A 27333-nucleotide genomic window follows, 5' to 3' on the forward strand; every position below is an offset into this window, starting at 1 on the left:
TAAACACCATATAAACACTCTGAATAGACTACATGTCATATTAAACACCATATAAACACTCTGAATAGGCTACATGTCATATTAAACAGCATATAAACACTCTGAATAGGCTACATGTCATATTAAACAGCATATAAACACTCTGAATAGACTACATGTCATATTAAACACCATATAAACACTCTGAATAGACTACATGTCATATTAAACAGCATATAAACACTCTGAATAGGATACATGTCATATTAAACAGCATATAAACACTCTGAATAGGATACATGTCATATTAAACACCATATAAACACTCTGAATAGGCTACATGTCATATTAAACAGCATATAAACACTCTGAATAGGCTACATGTCATATTAAACAGCATATAAACACTCTGAATAGGCTACATGTCATATTAAACAGCATATAAACACTCTGAATAGGCTACATGTCATATTAAACACCATATAAACACTCTGAATAGACTACATGTCATATTAAACAGCATATAAACACTCTGAATAGGCTACATGTCATATTAAACACCATATAAACACTCTGAATAGGCTACATGTCATATTAAACACCATATAAACACTCTGAATAGACTACATGTCATATTAAACAGCATATAAACACTCTGAATAGACTACATGTCATATTAAACACCATATAAACACTCTGAATAGGCTACATGTCATATTAAACACCATATAAACACTCTGAATAGGCTACATGTCATATTAAACACCATATAAACACTGAATAGACTACATGTCATATTAAACAGCATATAAACACTCTGAATAGACTACATGTCATATTAAACAGCATATAAACACTCTGAATAGACTACATGTCATATTAAACACCATATAAACACTCTGAATAGAATACATGTCATATTAAACAGCATATAAACACTCTGAATAGGCTACATGTCATATTAAACAGCATATAAACACTCTGAATAGACTACATGTCATATTAAACAACATATAAACACTCTGAATAGGCTACATGTCATATTAAACACCATATAAACACTCTGAATAGGCTACATGTCATATTAAACACCATATAAACACTCTGAATAGACTACACGTCATATTAAACACCATATAAACACTCTGAATAGGCTACATGTCATATTAAACACCATATAAACACTCTGAATAGGCTACATGTCATATTAAACAGCATAATAAACACTCTGAATAGGCTACATGTCATATTAAACAGTATATAAACACTCTGAATAGACTACATGTCATATTAAACAGCATATAAACACTCTGAATAGACTACATGTCATATTAAACAGCATATAAACACTCTGAATAGACTACATGTCATATTAAACAGCATATAAACACTCTGAATAGGCTACATGTCATATTAAACACCATATAAACACTCTGAATAGACTACATGTCATATTAAACACCATATAAACACTCTGAATAGACTACATGTCATATTAAACGGCATATAAACACTCTGAATAGGCTACATGTCATATTAAACAGCATATAAACACTCTGAATAGACTACATGTCATATTAAACACCATATAAACACTCTGAATAGACTACATGTCATATTAAACAGCATATAAACACTCTGAATAGGATACATGTCATATTAAACAGCATATAAACACTCTGAATAGGATACATGTCATATTAAACACCATATAAACACTCTGAATAGGCTACATGTCGTTAAACAGCATATAAACACTCTGAATAGAATACATGTCATATTAAACACCATATAAACACTCTGAATAGACTACATGTCATATTAAACAGCATATAAACACTCTGAATAGGCTACATGTCATATTAAACAGCATATAAACACTCTGAATAGGCTACATGTCATATTAAACAGCATATAAACACTCTGAATAGGATACATGTCATATTAAACAGCATATAAACACTCTGAATAGGCTACATGTCATATTAAACAGCATATAAACACTCTGAATAGGCTACATGTCGTTAAACAGCATATAAACACTCTGAATAGAATACATGTCATATTAAACACCATATAAACACTCTGAATAGACTACACGTCATATTAAACACCATATAAACACTCTGAATAGACTACATGTCATATTAAACAGCATATAAACACTCTGAATAGGATACATGTCATATTAAACAGCATATAAACACTCTGAATAGGCTACATGTCATATTAAACACCATATAAACACTCTGAATAGAATACACGTCATATTAAACAGCATATAAACACTCTGAATAGGCTACATGTCATATTAAACAGCATATAAACACTCTGAATAGACTACATTTCATATTAAACAGCATATAAACACTCTGAATAGGCTACATGTCATATTAAACAGCATATAAACACTCTGAATAGACTACATGTCATATTAAACACCATATAAACACTCTGAATAGGCTACATGTCATATTAAACACCATATAAACACTCTGAATAGGCTACATGTCATATTAAACAGCATATAAACACTCTGAATAGACTACATGTCATATTAAACAGCATATAAACACTCTGAATAGACTACATGTCATATTAAACAGCATATAAACACTCTGAATAGACTACACGTCATATTAAACAGCATATAAACAATCTCAATCGGTTAAGAGCCAGACAGGGAGACTAAGAAGGAACAAAAATGAATTATTTAGGCTATATTATTTATATTATTTCAAGGCTATAGTCTACAAAGAAATGCATTGTGAAGCATTGGGAGTGGCTGTTAAGGACATAAAGCACTCAGCATTCAAACAACATTTAGTTGTATTTAATCATTATAGTCTATAAATTACGCATAAGGCCTGTGACTTACTTAGAATTAAATACAAATAAAATGATAATGCACTTATTAGTGCCTTTTAGAATTCATTCTTAGAAACAGGAGTTTGACCAGTCTGTCTGCAGGCTCATGTGATGGTGACTGGAGAGCAAACCAGCGGTGGAGAACGTCCTCTCCTCACTTTCAGAGCCACTGGGGATGATAAACACCCTTTTGGCCACTCTATCCAGGCTGGGCAGAGATGCAGAGTTATGTTATCTATAGGTAGGCCTAAAGGCTTTTAGGCAAAATAACCCAATCAAAACAGAAAGCTCCTTGAACATGGGACTGCCAGGTCTATTGGGCTAAAATCAATTATTCCCTATCGTATAGATAATAGAACAAAAATGAACTGAAATGTTTAAGAGATCTGAATTTTAGTTTATAAATACTTTGCTACAATAACACAGTTATCTACCCACCTCGTTCTTTCTGTTGGCATGTACACAGTAAGTACACCATCATACTTTCAGGATAGGTGTCTTTTCAGATTCCACAATGGTTCTTTAGTTGTGGACACTACATCACCACACTCCCTCTCTTCTTTAGTTGTGGACACTACATCACCACACTGCCTCTCTTCTTTAGTTGTGGACACTACATCACCACACTGCCTCTCTTCTTTAGTTGTGGACACTACATCACCACACTGCCTCTTCTTTAGTTGTGGACACTACATCACCACACTGCCTCTCTTCTTTAGTTGTGGACACTACATCACCACACTGCCTCTCTTCTTTAGTTGTGGACACTACATCACCACACTGCCTCTCTTCTTTAGTTGTGGACACTACATCACCACACTGCCTCTCTTCTTTAGTTGTGGACACTACATCACCACACTCCCTCTCTTCTTTAGTTGTGGACACTACATCACCACACTCCCTCTCTTCTTTAGTTGTGGACACTACATCACCACACTGCCTCTTCTTTAGTTGTGGACACTACATCACCACACTGCCTCTCTTCTTTAGTTGTGGACACTACATCACCACACTGCCTCTCTTCTTTAGTTGTGGACACTACATCACCACACTCCCTCTCTTCTTTAGTTGTGGACACTACATCACCACACTCCCTCTCTTCTTTAGTTGTGGACACTACATCACCACACTCCCTCTCTTCTTTAGTTGTGGACACTACATCACCACACTGCCTCTCTTCTTTAGTTGTGGACACTACATCACCACACTCCCTCTCTTCTTTAGTTGTGGACACTACATCACCACACTCCCTCTCTTCTTTAGTTGTGGACACTACATCACCACACTCCCTCTCTTCTTTAGTTGTGGACACTACATCACCACACTCCCTCTCTTCTTTAGTTGTGGACACTACATCACCACACTGCCTCTCTTCTTTAGTTGTGGACACTACATCACCACACTCCCTCTCTTCTTTAGTTGTGGACACTACATCACCACACTGCCTCTCTTCTTTAGTTGTGGACACTACATCACCACACTGCCTCTCTTCTTTAGTTGTGGACACTACATCACCACACTCCCTCTCTTCTTTAGTTGTGGACACTACATCACCACACTCCCTCTCTTCTTTAGTTGTGGACACTACATCACCACACTCCCTCTCTTCTTTAGTTGTGGACACTACATCACCACACTCCCTCTCTTCTTTAGTTGTGGACACTACATCACCACACTCCCTCTCTTCTTTAGTTGTGGACACTACATCACCACACTGCCTCTCTTCTTTAGTTGTGGACACTACATCACCACACTCCCTCTCTTCTTTAGTTGTGGACACTACATCACCACACTGCCTCTCTTCTTTAGTTGTGGACACTACATCACCACACTGCCTCTCTTCTTTAGTTGTGGACACTACATCACCACACTCCCTCTCTTCTTTAGTTGTGGACACTACATCACCACACTCCCTCTCTTCTTTAGTTGTGGACACTACATCACCACACTCCCTCTCTTCTTTAGTTGTGGACACTACATCACCACACTCCCTCTCTTCTTTAGTTGTGGACACTACATCACCACACTCCCTCTCTTCTTTAGTTGTGGACACTACATCACCACACTCCCTCTCTTCTTTAGTTGTGGACACTACATCACCACACTCCCTCTCTTCTTTAGTTGTGGACACTACATCACCACACTCCCTCTCTTCTTTAGTTGTGGACACTACATCACCACACTGCCTCTCTTCTTTAGTTGTGGACACTACATCACCACACTGCCTCTCTTCTTTAGTTGTGGACACTACATCACCACACTGCCTCTCTTCTTTAGTTGTGGACACTACATCACCACACTCCCTCTCTTCTTTAGTTGTGGACACTACATCACCACACTGCCTCTCTTCTTTAGTTGTGGACACTACATCACCACACTCCCTCTCTTCTTTAGTTGTGGACACTACATCACCACACTGCCTCTCTTCTTTAGTTGTGGACACTACATCACCACACTGCCTCTCTTCTTTAGTTGTGGACACTACATCACCACACTGCCTCTCTTCTTTAGTTGTGGACACTACATCACCACACTCCCTCTCTTCTTTAGTTGTGGACACTACATCACCACACTGCCTCTCTTCTTTAGTTGTGGACACTACATCACCACACTCCCTCTCTTGCTCTTGGTCCTCATCTTTGTAAGTCACCTTGATTTAGCACCTGTGTGTTTTATCAGTTTCTTGATGAAAATATTTAGTGAACTCCATGACAGTAGCTAAAGCAAGGGGCTATAGTGGCACACAATTAGACTACAAATGCATGCTGGGCCGGGCGCGCCCTGAGCTAGGGAAGTGAACGTTGCTGGAGCCAGATTGGAGAGGGTGAGAAGCCCAACGCTCCAACTCTGCTCCGCTCACACACTGTTCCTTCCATAATGTGTGTGTTCCAGCTCCTGGACAACGTTGAGAACAAAATGAAAGGCACCTGCGTGGAGGGAACCATCCCCAAACTGTTCAGAGGAAAGATGGTGGTACGTTCACGTCCTCTATTCTCTCTCCCCATTGAGGTCTGTCGCTCTCTCCAGTCCTATATCCAGTGTAACTATGTGTTGTATCTCTCTCTCTCTCTCCAGTCCTATATCCAGTGTAACTGTGTGTTGTCTCTCTCTCCAGTCCTATATCCAGTGTAACTATGTGTTGTATCTCTCTCTCTCTCCAGTCCTATATCCAGTGTAACTGTATTGTCACTCTCTCTCTCCAGTCCTATATCCATTGTAACTGTGTGTTGTCTCTCTCTCTCCAGTCCTATATCCAGTGTAACTGTGTGTTGTCTCTCTCTCTCCAGTCCTATATCCAGTGTAACTGTGTGTTGTCACTCTCTCTCCAGTCCTATATCCAGTGTAACTGTGTGTTGTCACTCTCTCTCTCCAGTCCTATATCCAGTGTAACTGTGTGTTGTCACTCTCTCTCTCCAGTCCTATATCCAGTGTAACTGTGTGTTGTCACTCTCTCTCTCCAGTCCTATATCCAGTGTAACTGTGTGTTGTCACTCTCTCTCTCCAGTCCTATATCCAGTGTAACTGTGTGTTGTCACTCTCTCCCTCCAGTCCTATATCCAGTGTAACTGTGTGTTGTCACTCTCTCTCTCCAGTCCTATATCCAGTGTAACTGTGTGTTGTCTCTCTCTCTCTCCAGTCCTATATCCAGTGTAACTGTGTGTTGTCTCTTTCTCTCTCTCTCTCTCTCTCTCCTCTCTCTCTCTCTCTCTCTCTCTCTCTCTCTCTCTCTCTCTCTCTCTCTCTCTCTCTCTCCAGTCCTATATCCAGTGTAACTGTGTGTTGTCACTCTCTCTCCAGTCCTATATCCAGTGTAACTGTGTGTTGTCACTCTCTCTCCAGTCCTATATCCAGTGTAACTGTGTGTTGTCTCTCTCTCTCTCTCTCTCCAGTCCTATATCCAGTGTAACTGTGTGTTGTCTCTCTCTCTCTCTCTCCAGTCCTATATCCAGTGTAACTGTGTGTTGTCTCTCTCTCTCTCTCTCCAGTCCTATATCCAGTGTAACTGTGTGTTGTCTCTCTCTCTCTCTCTCTCCAGTCCTATATCCAGTGTAACTGTGTGTTGTCACTCTCTCTCCAGGCCTATATCCAGTGTAACTGTGTGTTGTCACTCTCTCTCCAGTCCTATATCCAGTGTAACTGTGTGTTGTCACTCTCTCTCTCTCTCCAGTCCTATATCCAGTGTAACTGTGTGTTGTCTCTCTCTCTCTCTCTCTCCAGTCCTATATCCAGTGTAACTGTGTGTTGTCTCTCTCTCTCTCTCTCTCTCCAGTCCTATATCCAGTGTAACTGTGTGTTGTCTCTCTCTCTCTCTCTCTCTCCAGTCCTATATCCAGTGTAACTGTGTGTTGTCTCTCTCTCTCTCTCTCTCTCCAGTCCTATATCCAGTGTAACTGTGTGTTGTCTCTCTCTCTCTCCAGTCCTATATCCAGTGTAACTGTGTGTTGTCTCTCTCTCTCTCCAGTCCTATATCCAGTGTAACTGTGTGTTGTCTCTCTCTCTCGCTCCAGTCCTATATCCAGTGTAAGCACGTTGACTACCGGTCAGAGCGGATAGAGGATTACTACGACATCCAGCTCAGTATCAAAGGAAAGAAAAACAGTGAGTATCAATCACTTTCTTTCTCTGGGTTATTGGATGTGTGTCATATCGCTCCAGTCTCCGTCCGTATACAGGGGGTTTTCTGCTTTGGAAAGGGGCTCAGTCGTCCTGTCGGCGCGGCAGGATTTTAGAGACATTTAGAGGCCCCCATCTTGGTGGTGCAGACAAATGATCAAGTTTCTTTTTAACCAATTACATGCAATTCTACAAGCAAAAAACTAGTAACATAATAAACATAACATTAAAATATCATCAGTGGCTGAATGGCCAATAGAAACGAGATAGAAGCTGATAATGGAACATGTGACTTCAGTTTTGGTTAGCCGCTGATGTCCCAACCAGGTACTGGCTTGGGAAACCAGGCCGGCGGGTGGGAAACCAGGCCGGCGGGTGGGAAACCAGGCCGGCGGGTGGGAAACCAGGCCGGCGGGTGGGAAACCAGGCCGGCGGGTGAGCGACTGTTTGACAGTGTGGTTTAGAGTCTCGTGGAGCCTTACATGGACAAAGGCAGAAATGTGACCATGGACAGCTTCTTCACATCAGTTTCCCTGTCAGACAAGTTGATTGCAAAGAAGACTAGCCTGCTAGGAATAGTGAACACACAAAGAAGACTAGCCTGCTATGAATAGTGAACACACAAAGAAGACTAGCCTGCTATGAATAGTGAACACACAAAGAAGACTAGCCTGCTATGAATAGTGAACACACAAAGAAGACTAGCCTGCTATGAATAGTGAACACACAAAGAAGACTAGCCTGCTATGAATAGTGAACACACAAAGAAGACTAGCCTGCTATGAATAGTGAACACACAAAGAAGACTAGCCTGCTATGAATAGTGAACACACAAAGAAGACTAGCCTGCTAGGAATAGTGAACACACAAAGAAGACTAGCCTGCTAGGAATAGTGAACACACAAAGAAGACTAGCCTGCTAGGAATAGTGAACACACAAAGAAGACTAGCCTGCTAGGAATAGTGAACAAACAGAGCTGGTGTGTGTGTGGTGTGTGTGTGTGTGTGTGTGTGTGTGTGTGTGTGTGTGTGTGTGTGTGTGTGTGTGTGTGTGTGTGTGTGTGTGGCTAACTGTTTCTCTTCTCTCTCTAGTCTTTGAGTCCTTTAAGGACTATGTCGCTGTGGAGCAGCTTGACGGAGACAACAAATACGACGCAGGAGAACACGGCCTACAGGTGAGGCCTTATTCAGGCTTTATAAAGGCCTTATGTATGGTTAAAAGATGCTTTATAAGACTACGGGTGGCCATAACATCTTCATAATGTTTATATAGAGTTAATGAATGGTGTAAATGTGCTTTATGAACATGGCCTATAGGTGAGGCTGTAGAACAGGTTAATGATGAGTGTAAATGTGCTTTATGAACATGGCCTATAGGTGAGGCTGTAGAACAGGTTAATGATGAGTGTAAATGTGCTTTATGAACATGGCCTATAGGTGAGGCTGTAGAACAGGTTAATGATGAGTGTAAATGTGCTTTATGAACATGGCCTATAGGTGAGGCTGTAGAACAGGTTAATGATGAGTGTAAATGTGCTTTATGAACATGGCCTATAGGTGAGGCTGTAGAACAGGTTAATGATGAGTGTAAATGTGCTTTATGAACATGGCCTATAGGTGAGGCTGTAGAACAGGTTAATGATGAGTGTAAATGTGCTTTATGAACATGGCCTATAGGTGAGGCTGTAGAACAGGTTAATGATGAGTGTAAATGTGCTTTATGAACATGGCCTATAGGTGAGGCTGTAGAACAGGTTAATGATGAGTGTAAATGTGCTTTATGAACATGGCCTATAGGTGAGGCTGTCCACCTGTTCTACAATCATTTTTGGTTTGAGGGCCACAACAGGATTTCAAAATTCTTAGGATGGATTTGTTGGTAAAAATGAATTATTTGGACCAGAGAAGGGTCAGTTAGTTGAACATCTCTGGTCCTGTATAATCTACACATACTTTCTGTCTAGATTCAGACCTGGAGGGTTTCTGGTCCTGTATAATCTAGATTCAGACCTGGAGGGTTTCTGGTCCTGTATAATCTAGAGTCAGACCTGGAGGGTTTCTGGTCCTGTATAATCTAGAGTCAGACCTGGAGGGTTTCTGGTCCTGTATAATCTAGAGTCAGACCTGGAGGGTTTCTGGTCCTGTATAATCTAGAGTCAGACCTGGAGGGTTTCTGGTCCTGTATAATCTAGATTCAGACTTGGAGCGTTTTCCGGTCCTGTATAATCTAGATATAAACCTGGAGGGTTTTCCGGTCCTGTATAATCTACTGGAGGTAGGACACATGGATGATGAGTCAGTAAACTTCCTGGCCATGTGTGTGTTTCCAGGAAGCGGAGAAGGGGGTGAAGTTCCTGACTTTCCCTCCCATACTGCACCTGCAGCTGATGAGGTTCATGTACGACCCTCAGACCGACCAAAACATCAAGATCAACGACAGGTAACACATCTAGCTCACACACTGGGCGCACACTGGGCACACACTGGGCACACACACCGACACACACACCTGTCTAAACATGTTGATTCCACAGGTACACTGACTATACCAAACATTAAGAACACCTTCCTAATATTGAGTTGCCCCTGTTTTGCCCTCAGAACAGCCTGTTCACTCTACAAGGTGTTGAAAGTGTTCCACAGGGATGCTGGCCCATGTTGACTCCAATGCTTCCCACAGTTGTGTCCAGTTGGCTGGATGTCCTTTGGGTGGTGGACCATTCTTGGTACACACAGGGAAACTGTTGAGTGTGAAAAACTCAGCAGCGTTGCAGTTCTTGACACAATCCGGTGCACCTGGCATCTACTGCCATATCCCGTTCAAAGGCACTTAAATCTTTTGTCTTGTCCTCTGAATAGCACACATACAATATCCATGTCTCAATTGTCTCAAGGCTTAAAAATCCTTCTTTAACCCGTCTCCTCCCCTTCATCTACACTGATTGAAGTGGATTTAACAGGTGACATCAATAAGGGATCATATCTTTTACCTGGATTCACCTGGTCAGTCAATGTCATGTATAACACCTGGTCAGTCTGTCATGTATAACACCTGGTCAGTCTATGTCATGGAAAGAGCTGGTGTTCCTAATGTTTTGTACACTCAGTGTAGGTCGTGGTAACTTACCCCTGTGTAGGTTGTGGTAACTTACCCCTGTGTAGGTCGCGGTAACTTACCCCCGTGTAGGTCGCGGTAACTGTACCACCCCCCGTGTAGGTCGCGGTAACTGTACCACCCCCCGTGTAGGTCGCGGTAACTGTACCACCCCCCGTGTAGGTCGCGGTAACTGTACCACCCCCCGTGTAGGTCGCGGTAACTGTACCACCCCCCGTGTAGGTCGCGGTAACTGTACCACTGGGGTATCAGTGTGGATGACGGATCACCAGCTCAAGCTGAACCTCGGCAAGACGGAGCTGCTCTTCCTCCCGGGGAAGGACTGCCCGTTCCATGATCTCGCCATCACGGTTGACAACTCCCTTGTGTCCTCCTCCCAGAGTGCTAAGAACCTTGGCGTGATCCTGGACAACACCCTGTCGTTTTCCGCTAACATCGAGGCGGTGACCCGATCCTGTAGGTTCATGCTCTACAACATTCGCAGAGTACAACCCTGCCTCACACAGGAAGCGGCGCAGGTCCTAATCCAGGCACTTGTCATCTCCCGTCTAGATTACTGCAACTCGCTGTTGGCTGGGCTCCCTGCCTGTGCCATTAAACCCCTACAACTCATCCAGAACGCCGCAGCCCGTCTGGTGTTCAACCTTCCCAAGTTCTCTCACGTCACCCCGCTCCTCCGCTCTCTCCACTGGCTTCCAGTTGAAGCTCGCATCCGCTACAAGACCATGGTGCTTGCCTACGGAGCTGTGAAGGGAACGGCACCTCCGTACCTTCAGGCTCTGATCAGGCCCTACACCCAAACAAGGGCACTCCGTTCATCCACCTCTGGCCTGCTCGCCTCCCTACCTCTGAGGAAGCACAGTTCCCGCTCAGCCCAGTCAAAACTGTTCGCTGCTCTGGCACCCCAATGGTGGAACAAGCTCCCTCACGACGCCAGGACAGGACCACCTGAAACCCCACCTCTTTAAGGAATACCTAGGATAGGATAAAGTAATCCTTCTAACCCCCCCCCCCCCCTTAAAATATTTAGATGCACTATTGTAAAGTGGTTGTTCCACTGGATATCATAAGGTGAATGCACCATTTTGAAAGTCGCTCTGGATAAGAGCGTCTGCTAAATGACTTAAATGTAAATGTAACACAGCACATACCTGTCTGATGTCCTGAATGGAGCTCACATTGAAGCTACAACACAGGAAGAACATGGACACGATAATACTGATCGCAAAAACACCTTTTCTTCCTCTCGCCCCCTCTCCGTCTCGCCCCCTCTCCGTCTCGCCCCCCTCTCTGTGTCTCTGTCTCTCCTCCCCCTCCCAGGTTTGAGTTTCCGGAGCAGCTTCCCCTGGATGAGTTCCTCCAGAAGACTGACTCTAAGGACCCAGCCAACTACATCCTGCATGCCGTGCTGGTGCACAGCGGAGACAACCACGGAGGACACTATGTTGTCTACCTCAACCCCAAAGGAGACGGAAAAGTCAGCGTCAAGGAGCCCATCGTGAGTCCCCCAACCCACCAATCAGTTAAATGCACTAGTATATCTGATCATTAATGTGTTGTATTGTCAACCTGGAAGGTGTTTTATCATGTTATTAACCTAGTAAGAGGAAATTATGTCATAATATGCAGCCAACACTCTGCTCATGTTGTGTCCTGAGAAATGATAGAATGATGGAACATCAACTGTTTTCTTTATAACGTACATCTGTTCCTCTCTGTCTCTCCTCCTCCTCCAGTGGTGTAAGTTTGATGATGACGTGGTGTCACGGTGCACCAAGGAGGAAGCCATTGAACACAACTACGGTGGCCATGACGACGACCTATCAGTACGTCACTGCACCAACGCTTACATGCTGGTGTACATCCGCGAGTCCAAACTCAGTAAGTCACCTTATGGCGCTTTACAACTCAGTAGCTTAAGTCAGGGTATGGTGACTTTTATAACTCTATGAAGCCTTATACTACCTTTTGTAGCACATGGTAGTCAACACTCCAGGTGAGGTATTGTTAGGTAACCCTGTGTTTACCCGTCTCCCCCCAGGTGAGGTATTGTTAGGTAACCCTGTGTTTACCCGTCTCCCCCCAGGTGAGGTATTGTTAGGTAACCCTGTGTTTACCCGTCTCCCCCCAGGTGAGGTATTGTTAGGTAACCCTGTGTTTACCCGTCTCCCCCCAGGTGAGGTGCTGCTGGCGGTAAACGACGTGGACATCCCCCAGCAGCTGGTGGAGAGGCTTCAGGAGGAGAAGAGGGTTGAGGCTCAGAAGAGGAAGGAGCGGCAGGAGGCCCATCTCTACATGCAGGTCCAGGTAAGGCTTGGAGCTCTCTCCTCTTCCCCCCCAGTCACAGGTCCAGCTAATAACAGAACAGCTTTTGGAGAATGTTGGTGTTATGAATCACTTGTCTCTCTCTCCATGTATCTTCCCCCTACCTCTGTATCTTCCCCCTACCTTCCCCCTCGCCCTCTCTCTCTCCTTCTCCTCTCCTCCCCCTCTCTCTCTCCTCCCAGATTGTGACAGAGGACCAGTTCTGTGGTCACCAGGGTAATGACATGTATGATGAGGAGAAGGTGAAGTACACTGTGTTCAAGGTCCTGAAGAGCTCCACGCTGCAGGAGTTTGTCCAGAATCTCTCCCAGACCATGGTGAGACTCTCTTCTCTCTGTGTGTTGCTGTCCTCTCCTCAGTTAACCTTTAACCTGCTGTTCGACCACTGTTCTTCTTCTCCCAGAGGACGCCAAAGTAAGAAACCTTGAGAGGAACCATGCTTGTGTGTAGCCCCAGTCTGACAGTGTGTATTGATGTGCTGCAGGGTTTCCCACAGGACCAGATGAGGCTGTGGCCCATGCAGGCCCGGAGCAACGGCACCAAGAGACCTGCCATGCTGGACTACGAGGCAGACTGCAGCAAGTCTGTGAGTAACACAACCATCAGGCTGACCTGGAAACTGTCCTGTAGTCTCTTGGAAGACAGTAGAGGGACTGGTGTGTGTAGATGTGGTTTGTGTGTGTGTAACCCTGTGTGTATTTCCTCCCCAGATGATAGACTTGAGCGACAATGAGAATCCCTGGACTATATTTTTGGAGACGGTGGATCCTGAGATGGCTGCCAGTGGAGCAACGTTACCCAAGTTCGACAAAGACCGTGCGTTTAGACATTTATTTGACAGATTATTACCGATTATCAAAGACTGTTATTCTGATATTCCTTTATTCCCAGGTTGTTTAGGACACTGGGCGTTAACGCCCTCTGACTGGGGGGGGGGCGGCGGCGGCGTTAACGCCCTCTGACTGGGGGGGGGGGGCCTTAACGCCCTCTGACTGGGGGGGGGGCGTTAACGCCCTCTGACTGGGGGGGGGGCGTTAACGCCCTCTGACTGGGGGGGGGGCCTTAACGCCCTCTGACTGGGGGGGGGGGGGGGCCTTAACGCCCTCTGACTGGGGGGGGGGGGGGGCGTTAACGCCCTCTGACTGGGGGGGGGGCGTTAACGCCCTCTGACTGGGGGGGGGGGGGGCGTTAACGCCCTCTGACTGGGGGGGGGGGGGGGCGTTAACGCCCTCTGACTGGGGGGGGGGGGGGCGTTAACGCCCTCTGACTAACGACTACTAAGTACAAAGCTGCAAGTTAATAGGGTAGGTGGGACGAAATCGTCCCGCACTATTCAACAGCCAGTGACGCATCAGAGCGCCAAATTTAAAACCACAAAATGTCATAATTCAAAGTTCTCAAACATAGGACTATATTACACCACTTGAAAGATAAGACTCTCGTTAATCTAACCACACTGTCCGCTTTACAGCGAAAGCAAAACATTAGATTATGTTAGGAAGGTACATAGTCAGAAATAACCACATCCATTTTTCAAGCTAGCATATCTGTCACAAAAAACAAAACCACAGCTAAATGCAGCACTAACCTTTGATCTTCATCAGATGACACTCCTAGGACATTATGTTATACAATACATGCATGTTTTGTTCAATCAAGTTCATATTTATATCAAAAAACAGCTTTTTACATTAGCATGTGATGTTCAGAACTAGCATACACACCTCAAACTTCAGGTGAATTTACTTAATTACTCACGATTAACGTTCACAAAATACATAACAATTATTTTAAGAATTATAGATACAGAACTCCTTTATGCAATCGCGGTGTCCGATTTTAAAATAGCTTTTCGGTGAAAGCACATTTTGCAATATTCTGAGTAGATATCACGGCTAGCTAATTTGACACCCACCAAGTTTGGCACTCACCAAACTCAGATTTACTATAAGAAAAATTGGATTACCTTTGCTGTTCTTCGTCAGAATGCACTCCCAGGACTTCTACTTCAACAACAAATGTTGTTTTGGTTCCAAATAATCCATAGATATATAGAAATGGCTCCGTTTTGTTCGTGCGCTGAGGTCACAAGCCGAAGGGTGACGCGCGAGCGCATTTCGTGACAAAACATTTCAAAATATTCCATTACCGTACTTCGAAGCATGTCAAACGCTGTTTAAAATCAATTTTTATGAAATTTTTCTCCTAAAATAGCAATAATATTCCAACCGGGCGACGTTGTATTCTTCAAAGACTGAAAGAACAAAATGGAGAATTCACATGAACGCGCATCTCCAGTGTCACTGTCCCCAGGCAGGCCAGTAACAAACTCTGCTGCTGTTCTTTGCCCAGAGACTGCAGACATCTCATTACACTTTCTGGCGCCTTCTGAGAGCCAATGGAAGCCTTAGAAAATGTCACGTTACAGCACAGATGCTGTATTTTTGATAGAGAGGCTACAGAAGGACAATAAATTGTCAGACAGGGCACTTCCTGTATGGAATCTTCTCAGGTTTTGGCCTGCCATATGAGTTCTGTTATACTCACAGACACCATTCAAACAGTTTTAGAAACTTTAGTGTTTTCTATCCAAATCTACTAATTATATGCATATTCTAGTTTCTGGGCAGGAGTAGTAACCAGATTAAATCGGGTACGTTTTTTTATCCGGCCGTGCAAATACTGCCCCCTAGCCCCAACAGGTTAAAGCCATTTACTTTTCTAGATGAAATCACAAGTCGTTTCAAAGAAATTGAAATGTTTTTTCATGTAACTGTGGTCAAGTAAAAATAGATTGTCCTTTTTTTTTAATGATCGTCCTCAAACTTTCTTCTCTTTTCAGACGACGTCATGTTGTTCCTGAAGATGTATGATCCAAAAAGCAGAAGCTTAAATTATTGTGGACATATCTACACAGCTATATCCTGTAAAATACGTAAGTATCCTGCTGTGTCTGGGCTGTGTGGTACAGACTCCTCTCCTAACAATACGTAAGGACCCTGCTGTGTCTGGGCTGTGTGGTACAGACTCCTCTCCTAACAATACGTAAGGACCCTGCTGTGTCTGGGCTGTGTGGTACAGACTCCTCTCCTAACAATACGTAAGGACCCTGCTGTGTCTGGGCTGTGTGGTACAGACTCCTCTCCTAACAATACGTAAGGACCCTGCTGTGTCTGGGCTGTGTGGTACAGACTCCTCTCCTAACAATACGTAAGGACCCTGCTGTGTCTGGGCTGTGTGGTTGCGTTTGAGGGGGGGGGGAGTTGAGTTGCGTTTGAGGGGGGGGGGGAGTTGCGTTTGAGGGAGGGGGAGAGTTGCGTTATGCCTCCCTCTCCTTACTCAGCAGCACCACCTTGTTAAATCCTGAGGAGAACCCTGTGGTGGATGTGGAGTAGTATTAGAGTTGAAAAGTGTGTGTGTGTAAAGCAGTGTTAAATGTATGCTGTTTTCTCTACCAGGAGACCTGCTGCCCGTCATGTGTGAGAGAGCAGGCTTTCAACAGGAGACCAGCCTTATCCTCTATGAGGTGAGAACACACACACACTAGCCTTCTCTGAGGTGAGAACACACACACACACACACTAGCCTTCTCTGAGGTGAGAACACAGGTCTAACACGTATCCACATACTAAGGGTGTAACAGTAACATATTTGTACCGACCCATTCGATACGAGGACCTCTATTGGATCCGCACTGTGAACCAGAATTAATACTTCATAAAATACAAACCACTAGTCCTCTACACTGGGTGGTAAACCTTCAGTAAATCTGATCATCAAACCACTAGTCCTCTACACTGGGTGGTAAACCTTCAGTAAATCTGATCATCAAACCACTAGTCCTCTACACTGGGTGGTAAACCTTCAGTAAATCTGATCATCAAACCACTAGTCCTCTACACTGGGTGGTAAACCTTCAGTAAATCTGATCTGATCATCACACCACTAGTCCTCTACACTGGGTGGTAAACCTTCAGTAAATCTGATCATCACACCACTAGTCCTCTACACTGGGTGGTAAACCTTCAGTAAATCTGATCATCACACCACTAGTCCTCTACACTGGGTGGTAAACCTTCAGTAAATCTGATCATCACACCACTAGTCTTCTACACTGGGTGGTAAACCTTCAGTAAATCTGATCATCAAACCACTAGTCCTCTACACTGGGTGGTAAACCTTCAGTAAATCTGATCTGATCATCACACCACTAGTCCTCTACACTGGGTGGTAAACCTTCAGTAAATCTGATCTGATCATCACACCAACTAGTCCTCTACACTGGGTGGGTAAACCTTCAGTAAATCTGATCATCAAACCACTAGTCCTCTACACTGGGTGGTAAACCTTCAGTAAAATCTGATCATCAAACCACTAGTCCTCTACACTGGGTGGTAAACCTTCAGTAAATCTGATCATCACACCACTAGTCCTCTACACTGGGTGGTAAACCTCGATCTGGATCACCAAACCACTAGTCTTCTACACTTGCTGGTGCACGCCTAAATTAAAGGGTAATTACACCACAAAATGTAAATATATGACCCCTAAACCACAATGCTTACCGAACTGTGACCCCCCCCCCCCCTAAACCACAATGCTTACCGAACTGTGACCCCCCCCCCTAAACCACAATGCGTACCGAACTGTGACCCCCCCCCAAACCACAATGCTTACCGAACTGTGACCCCCCCCCCCCCCAAACCACAATGCGTACCGAACTGTGACCCCCCCCCCCCAAACCACAATGCGTACCGAACTGTGACCCCCCCCTAAACCACAATGCTTACCGAACTGTGACCCCCCCCCTAAACCACAATGCGTACCGAACTGTGACCCCCCCCCCTAAACCACAATGCGTACCGAACTGTAACCCCCCCCAAACCACAATGCGTACCGAACTGTGACCCCCCCCAAACCACAATGCGTACCGAACTGTAACCCCCCCCCAAACCACAATGCGTACCGAACTGTGACCCCCCCCCCCAAACCACAATGCGTACCGAACTGTGACCCCCCCCCCCAAACCACAATGCGTACCGAACTGTAACCCCCCCCCCAAACCACAATGCGTACCGAACTGTGACCCCCCCCCCAAACCACAATGCGTACCGAACTGTAACCCCCCCCCCCAAACCACAATGCGTACCGAACTGTGACCCCCCCCAAGCCACAATGCGTACCGAACTGTGACCCCCCCCCAAACCACAATGCGTACCGAACTGTGCCCCCCCCAAACCACAATGCGTACCGAACTGTGCCCCCCCCCCAAACCACAATGCGTACCGAACTGTGACCCCCCCCCCCAAACCACAATGCGTACCGAACTGTGACCCCCCCCAAACCACAATGCGTACCGAACTGTGACCCCCCCCAAACCACAATGCGTACCGAACTGTGACCCCCCCAAACCACAATGCGTACCGATCTGTGACCCCCCCCCTAAACCACAATGCTTACCGAACTGTGACCCCCCCCCAAACCACAATGCGTACCGAACTGTGACCCCCCCCCAAACCACAATGCGTACCGAACTGTGACCCCCCCCCCAAACCACAATGCGTACCGAACTGTGACCCCCCCCCCCAAACCACAATGCGTACCGAACTGTAACCCCCCCCCCAAACCACAATGCGTACCGAACTGTGACCCCCCCAAGCCACAATGCGTACCGAACTGTGACCCCCCCCCCCAAACCACAATGCGTACCGAACTGTGCCCCCCCCCCAAACCACAATGCGTACCGAACTGTGCCCCCCCCCCAAACCACAATGCGTACCGAACTGTGCCCCCCCAAACCACAATGCGTACCGAACTGTGACCCCCCCCCCCAAACCACAATGCGTACCGAACTGTGACCCCCCCCCAAACCACAATGCGTACCGAACTGTGACCCCCCCCCAAACCACAATGCGTACCGAACTGTGACCCCCCCAAACCACAATGCGTACCGATCTGTGACCCCCCCCCCTAAACCACAATGCGTACCGAACTGTGACCCCCCCCCCCCAAACCACAATGCGTACCGAACTGTGACCCCCCCCAAACCACAATGCGTACCGAACTGTGACCCCCCCCCCAAACCACAATGCGTACCGAACTGTGACCCCCCCCAAACCACAATGCGTACCGAACTGTGACCCCCCCCCCTAAACCACAATGCGTACCGAACTGTGACCCCCCCCCAAACCACAATGCGTACCGAACTGTGACCCCCCCCCCAAACCACAATGCGTACCGAACTGTGACCCCCCCCCCCAAACCACAATGCGTACCGAACTGTGACCCCCCCCCCCAAACCACAATGCGTACCGAACTGTGACCCCCCCCCAAACCACAATGCGTACCGAACTGTGACCCCCCCAAACCACAATGCGTACCGAACTGTGACCCCCCCAAACCACAATGCGTACCGAACTGTGACCCCCCCCAAACCACAATGCGTACCGATCTGTGACCCCCCCCCCTAAACCACAATGCGTACCGAACTGTGACCCCCCCCCAAACCACAATGCTTACCGAACTGTGACCCCCCCCAAACCACAATGCGTACCGAACTGTGACCCCCCCCCAAACCACAATGCGTACCGAACTGTGACCCCCCCCCCCAAACCACAATGCGTACCGAACTGTAACCCCCCCCCCCAAGCCACAATGCGTACCGAACTGTGACCCCCCCCCCCAAACCACAATGCGTACCGAACTGTGCCCCCCCCCCCAAACCACAATGCGTACCGAACTGTGCCCCCCCCCAAACCACAATGCGTACCGAACTGTGCCCCCCCCAAACCACAATGCGTACCGAACTGTGACCCCCCCCCCCCTAAACCACAATGCGTACCGAACTGTGACCCCCCCCCCAAACCACAATGCGTACCGAACTGTGACCCCCCCCCCAAACCACAATGCGTACCGAACTGTGACCCCCCCCCAAACCACAATGCGTACCGAACTGTGACCCCCCCCCCCAAACCACAATGCGTACCGAACTGTGACCCCCCCCCCCCCAAACCACAATGCGTACCAATCTGTGACCCCCCCCCCCAAACCACAATGCGTACCGAACTGTGACCCCCCCCCCAAACCACAATGCGTACCGAACTGTGACCCCCCCAAACCACAATGCGTACCGAACTGTGACCCCCCCCAAACCACAATGCGTACCGAACTGTGACCCCCCCCAAACCACAATGCGTACCGATCTGTGACCCCCCCCCTAAACCACAATGCGTACCGAACTGTGACCCCCCCCCAAACCACAATGCTTACCGAACTGTGACCCCCCCCCAAACCACAATGCGTACCGAACTGTGACCCCCCCCCAAACCACAATGCGTACCGAACTGTGACCCCCCCCCCAAACCACAATGCGTACCGAACTGTAACCCCCCCCCCAAGCCACAATGCGTACCGAACTGTGACCCCCCCCCCCAAACCACAATGCGTACCGAACTGTGCCCCCCCCCCCAAACCACAATGCGTACCGAACTGTGCCCCCCCCCCAAACCACAATGCGTACCGAACTGTGCCCCCCCAAACCACAATGCGTACCGAACTGTGACCCCCCCCCCCTAAACCACAATGCGTACCGAACTGTGACCCCCCCCCCAAACCACAATGCGTACCGAACTGTGACCCCCCCCCCCAAACCACAATGCGTACCGAACTGTGACCCCCCCCCAAACCACAATGCGTACCGAACTGTGACCCCCCCCCAAACCACAATGCGTACCGAACTGTGACCCCCCCCCCAAACCACAATGCGTACCGAACTGTAACCCCCCCCCCCAAACCACAATGCGTACCGAACTGTGACCCCCCCAAGCCACAATGCGTACCGAACTGTGACCCCCCCCCCCAAACCACAATGCGTACCGAACTGTGCCCCCCCCCCCCCAAACCACAATGCGTACCGAACTGTGCCCCCCCCCAAACCACAATGCGTACCGAACTGTGCCCCCCCCCAAACCACAATGCGTACCGAACTGTGACCCCCCCCCCCAAACCACAATGCGTACCGAACTGTGACCCCCCCCCCAAACCACAATGCGTACCGAACTGTGACCCCCCCCCAAACCACAATGCGTACCGAACTGTGACCCCCCCAAACCACAATGCGTACCGATCTGTGACCCCCCCCCTAAACCACAATGCGTACCGAACTGTGACCCCCCCCCCCAAACCACAATGCGTACCGAACTGTGACCCCCCCCCAAACCACAATGCGTACCGAACTGTGACCCCCCCCCCAAACCACAATGCGTACCGAACTGTGACCCCCCCCCAAACCACAATGCGTACCGAACTGTGACCCCCCCCCCTAAACCACAATGCGTACCGAACTGTGACCCCCCCCCCCAAACCACAATGCGTACCGAACTGTGACCCCCCCCCCAAACCACAATGCGTACCGAACTGTGACCCCCCCCCAAACCACAATGCGTACCGAACTGTGACCCCCCCCCCAAACCACAATGCGTACCGAACTGTGACCCCCCCCAAACCACAATGCGTACCGAACTGTGACCCCCCCCAAACCACAATGCGTACCGAACTGTGACCCCCCCAAACCACAATGCGTACCGAACTGTGACCCCCCCCAAACCACAATGCGTACCGATCTGTGACCCCCCCCCTAAACCACAATGCGTACCGAACTGTGACCCCCCCCCAAACCACAATGCTTACCGAACTGTGACCCCCCCCCAAACCACAATGCGTACCGAACTGTGACCCCCCCCCAAACCACAATGCGTACCGAACTGTGACCCCCCCCCCCAAACCACAATGCGTACCGAACTGTAACCCCCCCCCAAGCCACAATGCGTACCGAACTGTGACCCCCCCCCAAACCACAATGCGTACCGAACTGTGCCCCCCCCCCCCAAACCACAATGCGTACCGAACTGTGCCCCCCCCCAAACCACAATGCGTACCGAACTGTGCCCCCCCCAAACCACAATGCGTACCGAACTGTGACCCCCCCCCTAAACCACAATGCGTACCGAACTGTGACCCCCCCCCAAACCACAATGCGTACCGAACTGTGACCCCCCCCCCAAACCACAATGCGTACCGAACTGTGACCCCCCCCCAAACCACAATGCGTACCGAACTGTGACCCCCCCCCAAACCACAATGCGTACCGAACTGTGACCCCCCCCCCCCAAACCACAATGCGTACCAATCTGTGACCCCCCCCCAAACCACAATGCGTACCGAACTGTGACCCCCCCCCAAACCACAATGCGTACCGAACTGTGACCCCCCCCAAACCACAATGCGTACCGAACTGTGACCCCCCCAAACCACAATGCGTACCGAACTGTGACCCCCCAAACCACAATGCGTACCGATCTGTGACCCCCCCCTAAACCACAATGCGTACCGAACTGTGACCCCCCCCCAAACCACAATGCTTACCGAACTGTGACCCCCCCCAAACCACAATGCGTACCGAACTGTGACCCCGCCCCAAACCACAATGCGTACCGAACTGTGACCCCCCCCCCAAACCACAATGCGTACCGAACTGTAACCCCCCCCCAAGCCACAATGCGTACCGAACTGTGACCCCCCCCCCCAAACCACAATGCGTACCGAACTGTGCCCCCCCCCCCAAACCACAATGCGTACCGAACTGTGCCCCCCCCCCAAACCACAATGCGTACCGAACTGTGCCCCCCCAAACCACAATGCGTACCGAACTGTGACCCCCCCCCCCCTAAACCACAATGCGTACCGAACTGTGACCCCCCCCCAAACCACAATGCGTACCGAACTGTGACCCCCCCCCCAAACCACAATGCGTACCGAACTGTGACCCCCCCCCCAAACCACAATGCGTACCGAACTGTGACCCCCCCCCCCCAAACCACAATGCGTACCGAACTGTGACCCCCCCCCCCCCCAAACCACAATGCGTACCAATCTGTGACCCCCCCCCCCCCCCCCAAACCACAATGCGTACCGAACTGTGACACCCCCCCCCCCCCCAAACCACAATGCGTACCGAACTGTGACCCCCCCCCCCCCCCAAACCACAATGCGTACCGAACTGTGACCCCCCCCCCCTAAACGCGTACTGAACTTTGAGTTTGGTGAACCGCAACCCCTACCACGCACGCACACACACACACACACACACACACACACACACACACACACACACACACACACACACACACACACACACTAGCCTTATCCTCTATCAGTTGAGAACACACACCCAACTCCAGGTCTGACACATATACACAAACAGCCTCCATCTCCCATGTGTCTGTGTTCTAGGAAGTGAAGCCTAATTTAACGGAGCGGATACAGGACTATGACGTGTCACTGGACAAGGCCCTGGATGAACTCATGGACGGAGACATCATCGTCTTCCAGAAGTAAGTCATCCCAACATGGTCCCGGGAATCTAACAAAAACCTACAGGAGGGTACAGAGTTGGAGAGCCCTGTTGTAGAGAATGTTATGCTCTTCCCAACACATCAATTGTGTTTGGAGAATTCAGTAACACATTGACTAGCCTCTCCCAGCTAATGTCTGTCTGTTTTCTATCTCTCTCTCTCTCCCTCTCCTCCCCTCTCTACAGAGACGACCCAGAGAACGACAGCAGTGAGCTGCCCACAGCCAAGGACTACTTCCGGGACCTCTACCACCGAGTGGATGTTATCTTCTGTGACAAGACCATCCACAACGACCCCGGCTTTGTTGTCACACTCTCCAACAGGATGAACTACTTCCAGGTAACACACACACACTCCCAACAGGATGTACTACTTCCAGGTAACACACACACACACACACACACACACACACACACACACACACACACACACACACACACACACACACTCCCAACAGGATGAACTACTTCCAGGTAACACACACACACACACATACTCCCAACAGGATGAACTACTTCCAGGTAACACACACACACACATACTCCCAACAGGATGAACTACTTCCAGGTAACACACACACACACATACTCCCAACAGGATGAACTACTTCCAGGTAACACACACACACACATACTCCCAACAGGATGAACTACTTCCAGGTAACACACACACACACATACTCCCAACAGGATGAACTACTTCCAGGTAACACACACACACACACACTCCCAACAGGATGAACTACTTCCAGGTCAGCAAGAGGTCACACTGTCTTGCAATGTGACTGTTCCTTCAACATTTGGGTATTGTTCAACAAAGCTAGTGTGTTTGTTAAAGACATGCTCCGGTACTTTGGCCACTAAGAAAGTATTTTTTTTAACCTACAGCTTTGGGCTGGATGTGTCAAGGTGTTTGTTGTTCATACATGTATAATCTATCAGCAGAATTACTGTTTTACCTCAATTTGCCTTGACATCCGTAGTTTGAAAGCAACTGTTTTCTTGAAGCTGTGCTGCACCCTACAAAAGTGCTGGAGAATCTTTTTAACCTGTCTGTCTCTGTCTGTCTGTCAGGTGGCGAAGACGGTGGCTCAGAGGTTGAACACAGATCCCATGCTCCTCCAGTTCTTCAAATCCAGGGGTAGGACTGCCGTCACACACATGGACACACACTCCGGTTTCACGCACCACACTGAGTCAGTACAAAAAGTTTGAAGCCCCAAGTTGACTTGTTGAGTAACCTGTCCCTCTCTCTCTCGTCCTACTCCCTCTCTCCCTCCTCTTCCTTCCCTCTCTCTCTTGTCCTACTCCCCTTTCTCGTCCTACTCCCCCTTTCTCGTCCTACTCCCCTTTCTCGTCCTACTCCCCCTTTCTCGTCCTACTCCATCTCTCTCCTCCTCTGTCCTTCTCTCTCCTCCTCCTCTTTCCTCCCCCTCTCCTCTCCTCTCTGGGCAGGTACAGAGACGGACCTGGGAATCCTCTCAGACACAACTATGAAGGAACTCTCCGAGATTTGCTGCAGTTCTTCAAACCACGTCAGCCCAAGAAACTCTACTACCAACAGGTAGGGGTGTGTGTGTGTGATATGATTGACAGTCATCATTGATGGTGACGTGACAGCAGTTGGCTGAGTATTTGAACTTGACTGGCCCAGTGAAGAACGGTGTGTCTCTCGGGACACAGCAGAGCAGCACACACGTCACTTCCTATCAGTCCCCATTCAGATGTTTAAGATACGAGTTCATCGGTCTGCAGACCCCAAACCCGTCCAAATGGAGCATGCATCAGTCAGGAAAACCCCTTCATATTGTTTTTCCATTCTACACCTCATCTTTTGTGACAGAAGATGTGTGGACCTGAGCATGTCACTGTGTTGACCGTCATTGGTCTCCAGGTTATTTAGCATGGGGAAGAATCCCTAGACAATATCAGTAGTCAAACTGAGCACTGTGCCCAGCGTCACACGCTGACCAATGAGGTGTCTTGCACACCTTCAGCATTCAAATGATGAAATGTCTTGTTGATATGAGGCTTTATCAGCTGACTGACAACATATGTTATTGTTATGTATCAGATACATCTCTCATCTGGATATACCTGCTGAACAGGCCTACATTAGATTACCACTAGTTTTACTTTCAACAGTCAGTGCATATGGTCATGTTAGATGTACAGCGTAAACCTGATCATTCCAGAATCAATCGCTTTTGCTAGCCACACTGCATGGCCGAAGAGAGAGATCTCTCCAGAACTTCCAAACAGTCTTAACCATTGGGGTGAAATCCAAAGTTGGCCAGTTAAATATATGGCACTATGTCATGTCTGATTTCTAAACAATAAATACTGAAACATTACTAGCTCAAACTGAATCTGCAAAAATGACAACTTAATTAGTGAGTAACGGTGATTTACACTGCCCCCCCCAACCCGCTAATCTGGTAGTGAGGTGGTAGATGTTTGGTGGAGGCCCTGTGGCCAGCGGCGTCTGGTGGGAGGCCCTGTGGCCAGCGGCGTCTGGTGGGAGGCCCTGTGGCCAGCGGCGTCTGGTGGGAGGCCCTGTGGCCAGCGGCGTCTGGTGGGAGGCCCTGTGGCCAGCGGCGTCTGGTGGGAGGCCCTGTGGCCAGCGGCGTCTGGTGGAGAATTGAACCACGCCGATTCTTGAGCTTGGACCCTGCCATTGGACGTGACACAACACAGGAAATAAAGCTGCTTTCATTTCATTTCAAAGGAAGCGTTTCCTTGATGGCTGATGGCCGGGTGCCCGGCGTCTATAATGTAGCAGGGCCGTAAGACAGCCCATTCCTCACCAGTCACTGCTCCATCAGTGTCTCTCACACACACACACACACACACACACACACCACACACACACACACACACACACATACCTGCTCCATGCTGAAGCTCCTCCACCAGAAAGGAATATTATATAAGGTTTGCCTGCTCTTAGCCTCTGCCCAGGCTTTCAACAACATTATCTTTCCTCATGATTCTCCCAGGCTTTCAACTAGAGGTCGACCGATTTATACTTTTTCAACACCGATACCGATTATTTGAGGACCCGAAAAGCCGATACCGATTAATCGGACGATTACATTTTTTTATTTGTAATAATGACAATTACAACAATACTGAATGAACACTTATTTCAACTTAATATAATACATAAATACTATCAATTTAGCCTCAAATAAATAATGAAACATGTTCAATTTGTTTTAAATAATGTCAAAACAGTGTTGGAGAAGAAAGTAAAAGTGCAATATGTGCCATGTAAAAAAGCTAACATTTAACTTCCTTGCTCATAACATGAGTCTTCAATATTCCCAGGTAAGAAGTTTTAGGTTGTAGGAATTATAGGACTATTTCTCTCTCTATATGATTTGTATTTAAATACCTTTGACTATTGGATGTTCTTATAGCCACTTTAGCATTGCCAGTGTAACAGTGTAGCTTCCGTCCCTCTCCTCGCTCCTACCTGGGCTTGAACCAGGAACACATCGACAACAGCCACCCTCGAAGCAGCGTTACCCATGTAGATCAAGGGGAACAACTACTCCAAGTCTCAGAGCGAGTGACGTTTGAAACGCTATTAGCGCGCACCCCGCTAACTAGCTAGCCATTTCACATCGGTTACACCAGCCTAATCTCGGGAGTTGATAGGCTTGAAGTTGTTAACAGCGCAATGCTTGAAGCATTGCGAAGAGCTGCTGGCAAACGCACGAAAGTGCTGTTTGAATGAATGCTTACGAGCCTGCTGGTGCCTACCATCGCTCAGTCAGACTGCTCTATCAAATCAGACTTAATTATAACATAATAACACACAGAAATACGAGCCTTTGGTCATTAAAATGGTCGAATCCGGAAACTATAATTTTGAAAACAAAACGTTTATTCTTTCAGTGAAATGCGGAACCGTTCCGTATTTTATCTAATGGATGGCATCCCTAAGTCTAAATATTGCTGTTACATTGTACAACCTTCAATGTTATGTCATAATTAATTACGGCCTTTGTTAGGA

At 47.7% G+C, this 27333-nt stretch overlaps 1 protein-coding gene across 1 annotated transcript in view; it reads left to right on the forward strand.

The window, feature by feature from the left end:
* Positions 1-27333, forward strand: part of LOC106594924 (ubiquitin carboxyl-terminal hydrolase 7) — an 82814-nt gene that overhangs the window by 44970 nt on the left and 10511 nt on the right. Inside the window, exons 9-24 of the mRNA XM_082972958.1 lie at positions 5740-5820; positions 7356-7446; positions 8554-8636; positions 9792-9901; positions 11897-12074; positions 12313-12457; positions 12753-12883; positions 13084-13218; positions 13386-13487; positions 13612-13717; positions 15744-15836; positions 16360-16427; positions 23192-23292; positions 23499-23652; positions 24387-24453; positions 24776-24876. Of these exons, the coding sequence (XP_082829084.1) occupies positions 5740-5820; positions 7356-7446; positions 8554-8636; positions 9792-9901; positions 11897-12074; positions 12313-12457; positions 12753-12883; positions 13084-13218; positions 13386-13487; positions 13612-13717; positions 15744-15836; positions 16360-16427; positions 23192-23292; positions 23499-23652; positions 24387-24453; positions 24776-24876 (1746 nt within the window). The remainder of the gene's footprint in view (positions 1-5739; positions 5821-7355; positions 7447-8553; positions 8637-9791; positions 9902-11896; positions 12075-12312; positions 12458-12752; positions 12884-13083; positions 13219-13385; positions 13488-13611; positions 13718-15743; positions 15837-16359; positions 16428-23191; positions 23293-23498; positions 23653-24386; positions 24454-24775; positions 24877-27333) is intronic.

The sequence above is a fragment of the Salmo salar genome, chromosome 03 (assembly GCF_965601325.2).
Source record: "Salmo salar chromosome 03, fSalSal1, whole genome shotgun sequence".
Classification (NCBI taxonomy): Eukaryota; Metazoa; Chordata; class Actinopteri; order Salmoniformes; family Salmonidae; genus Salmo; species Salmo salar.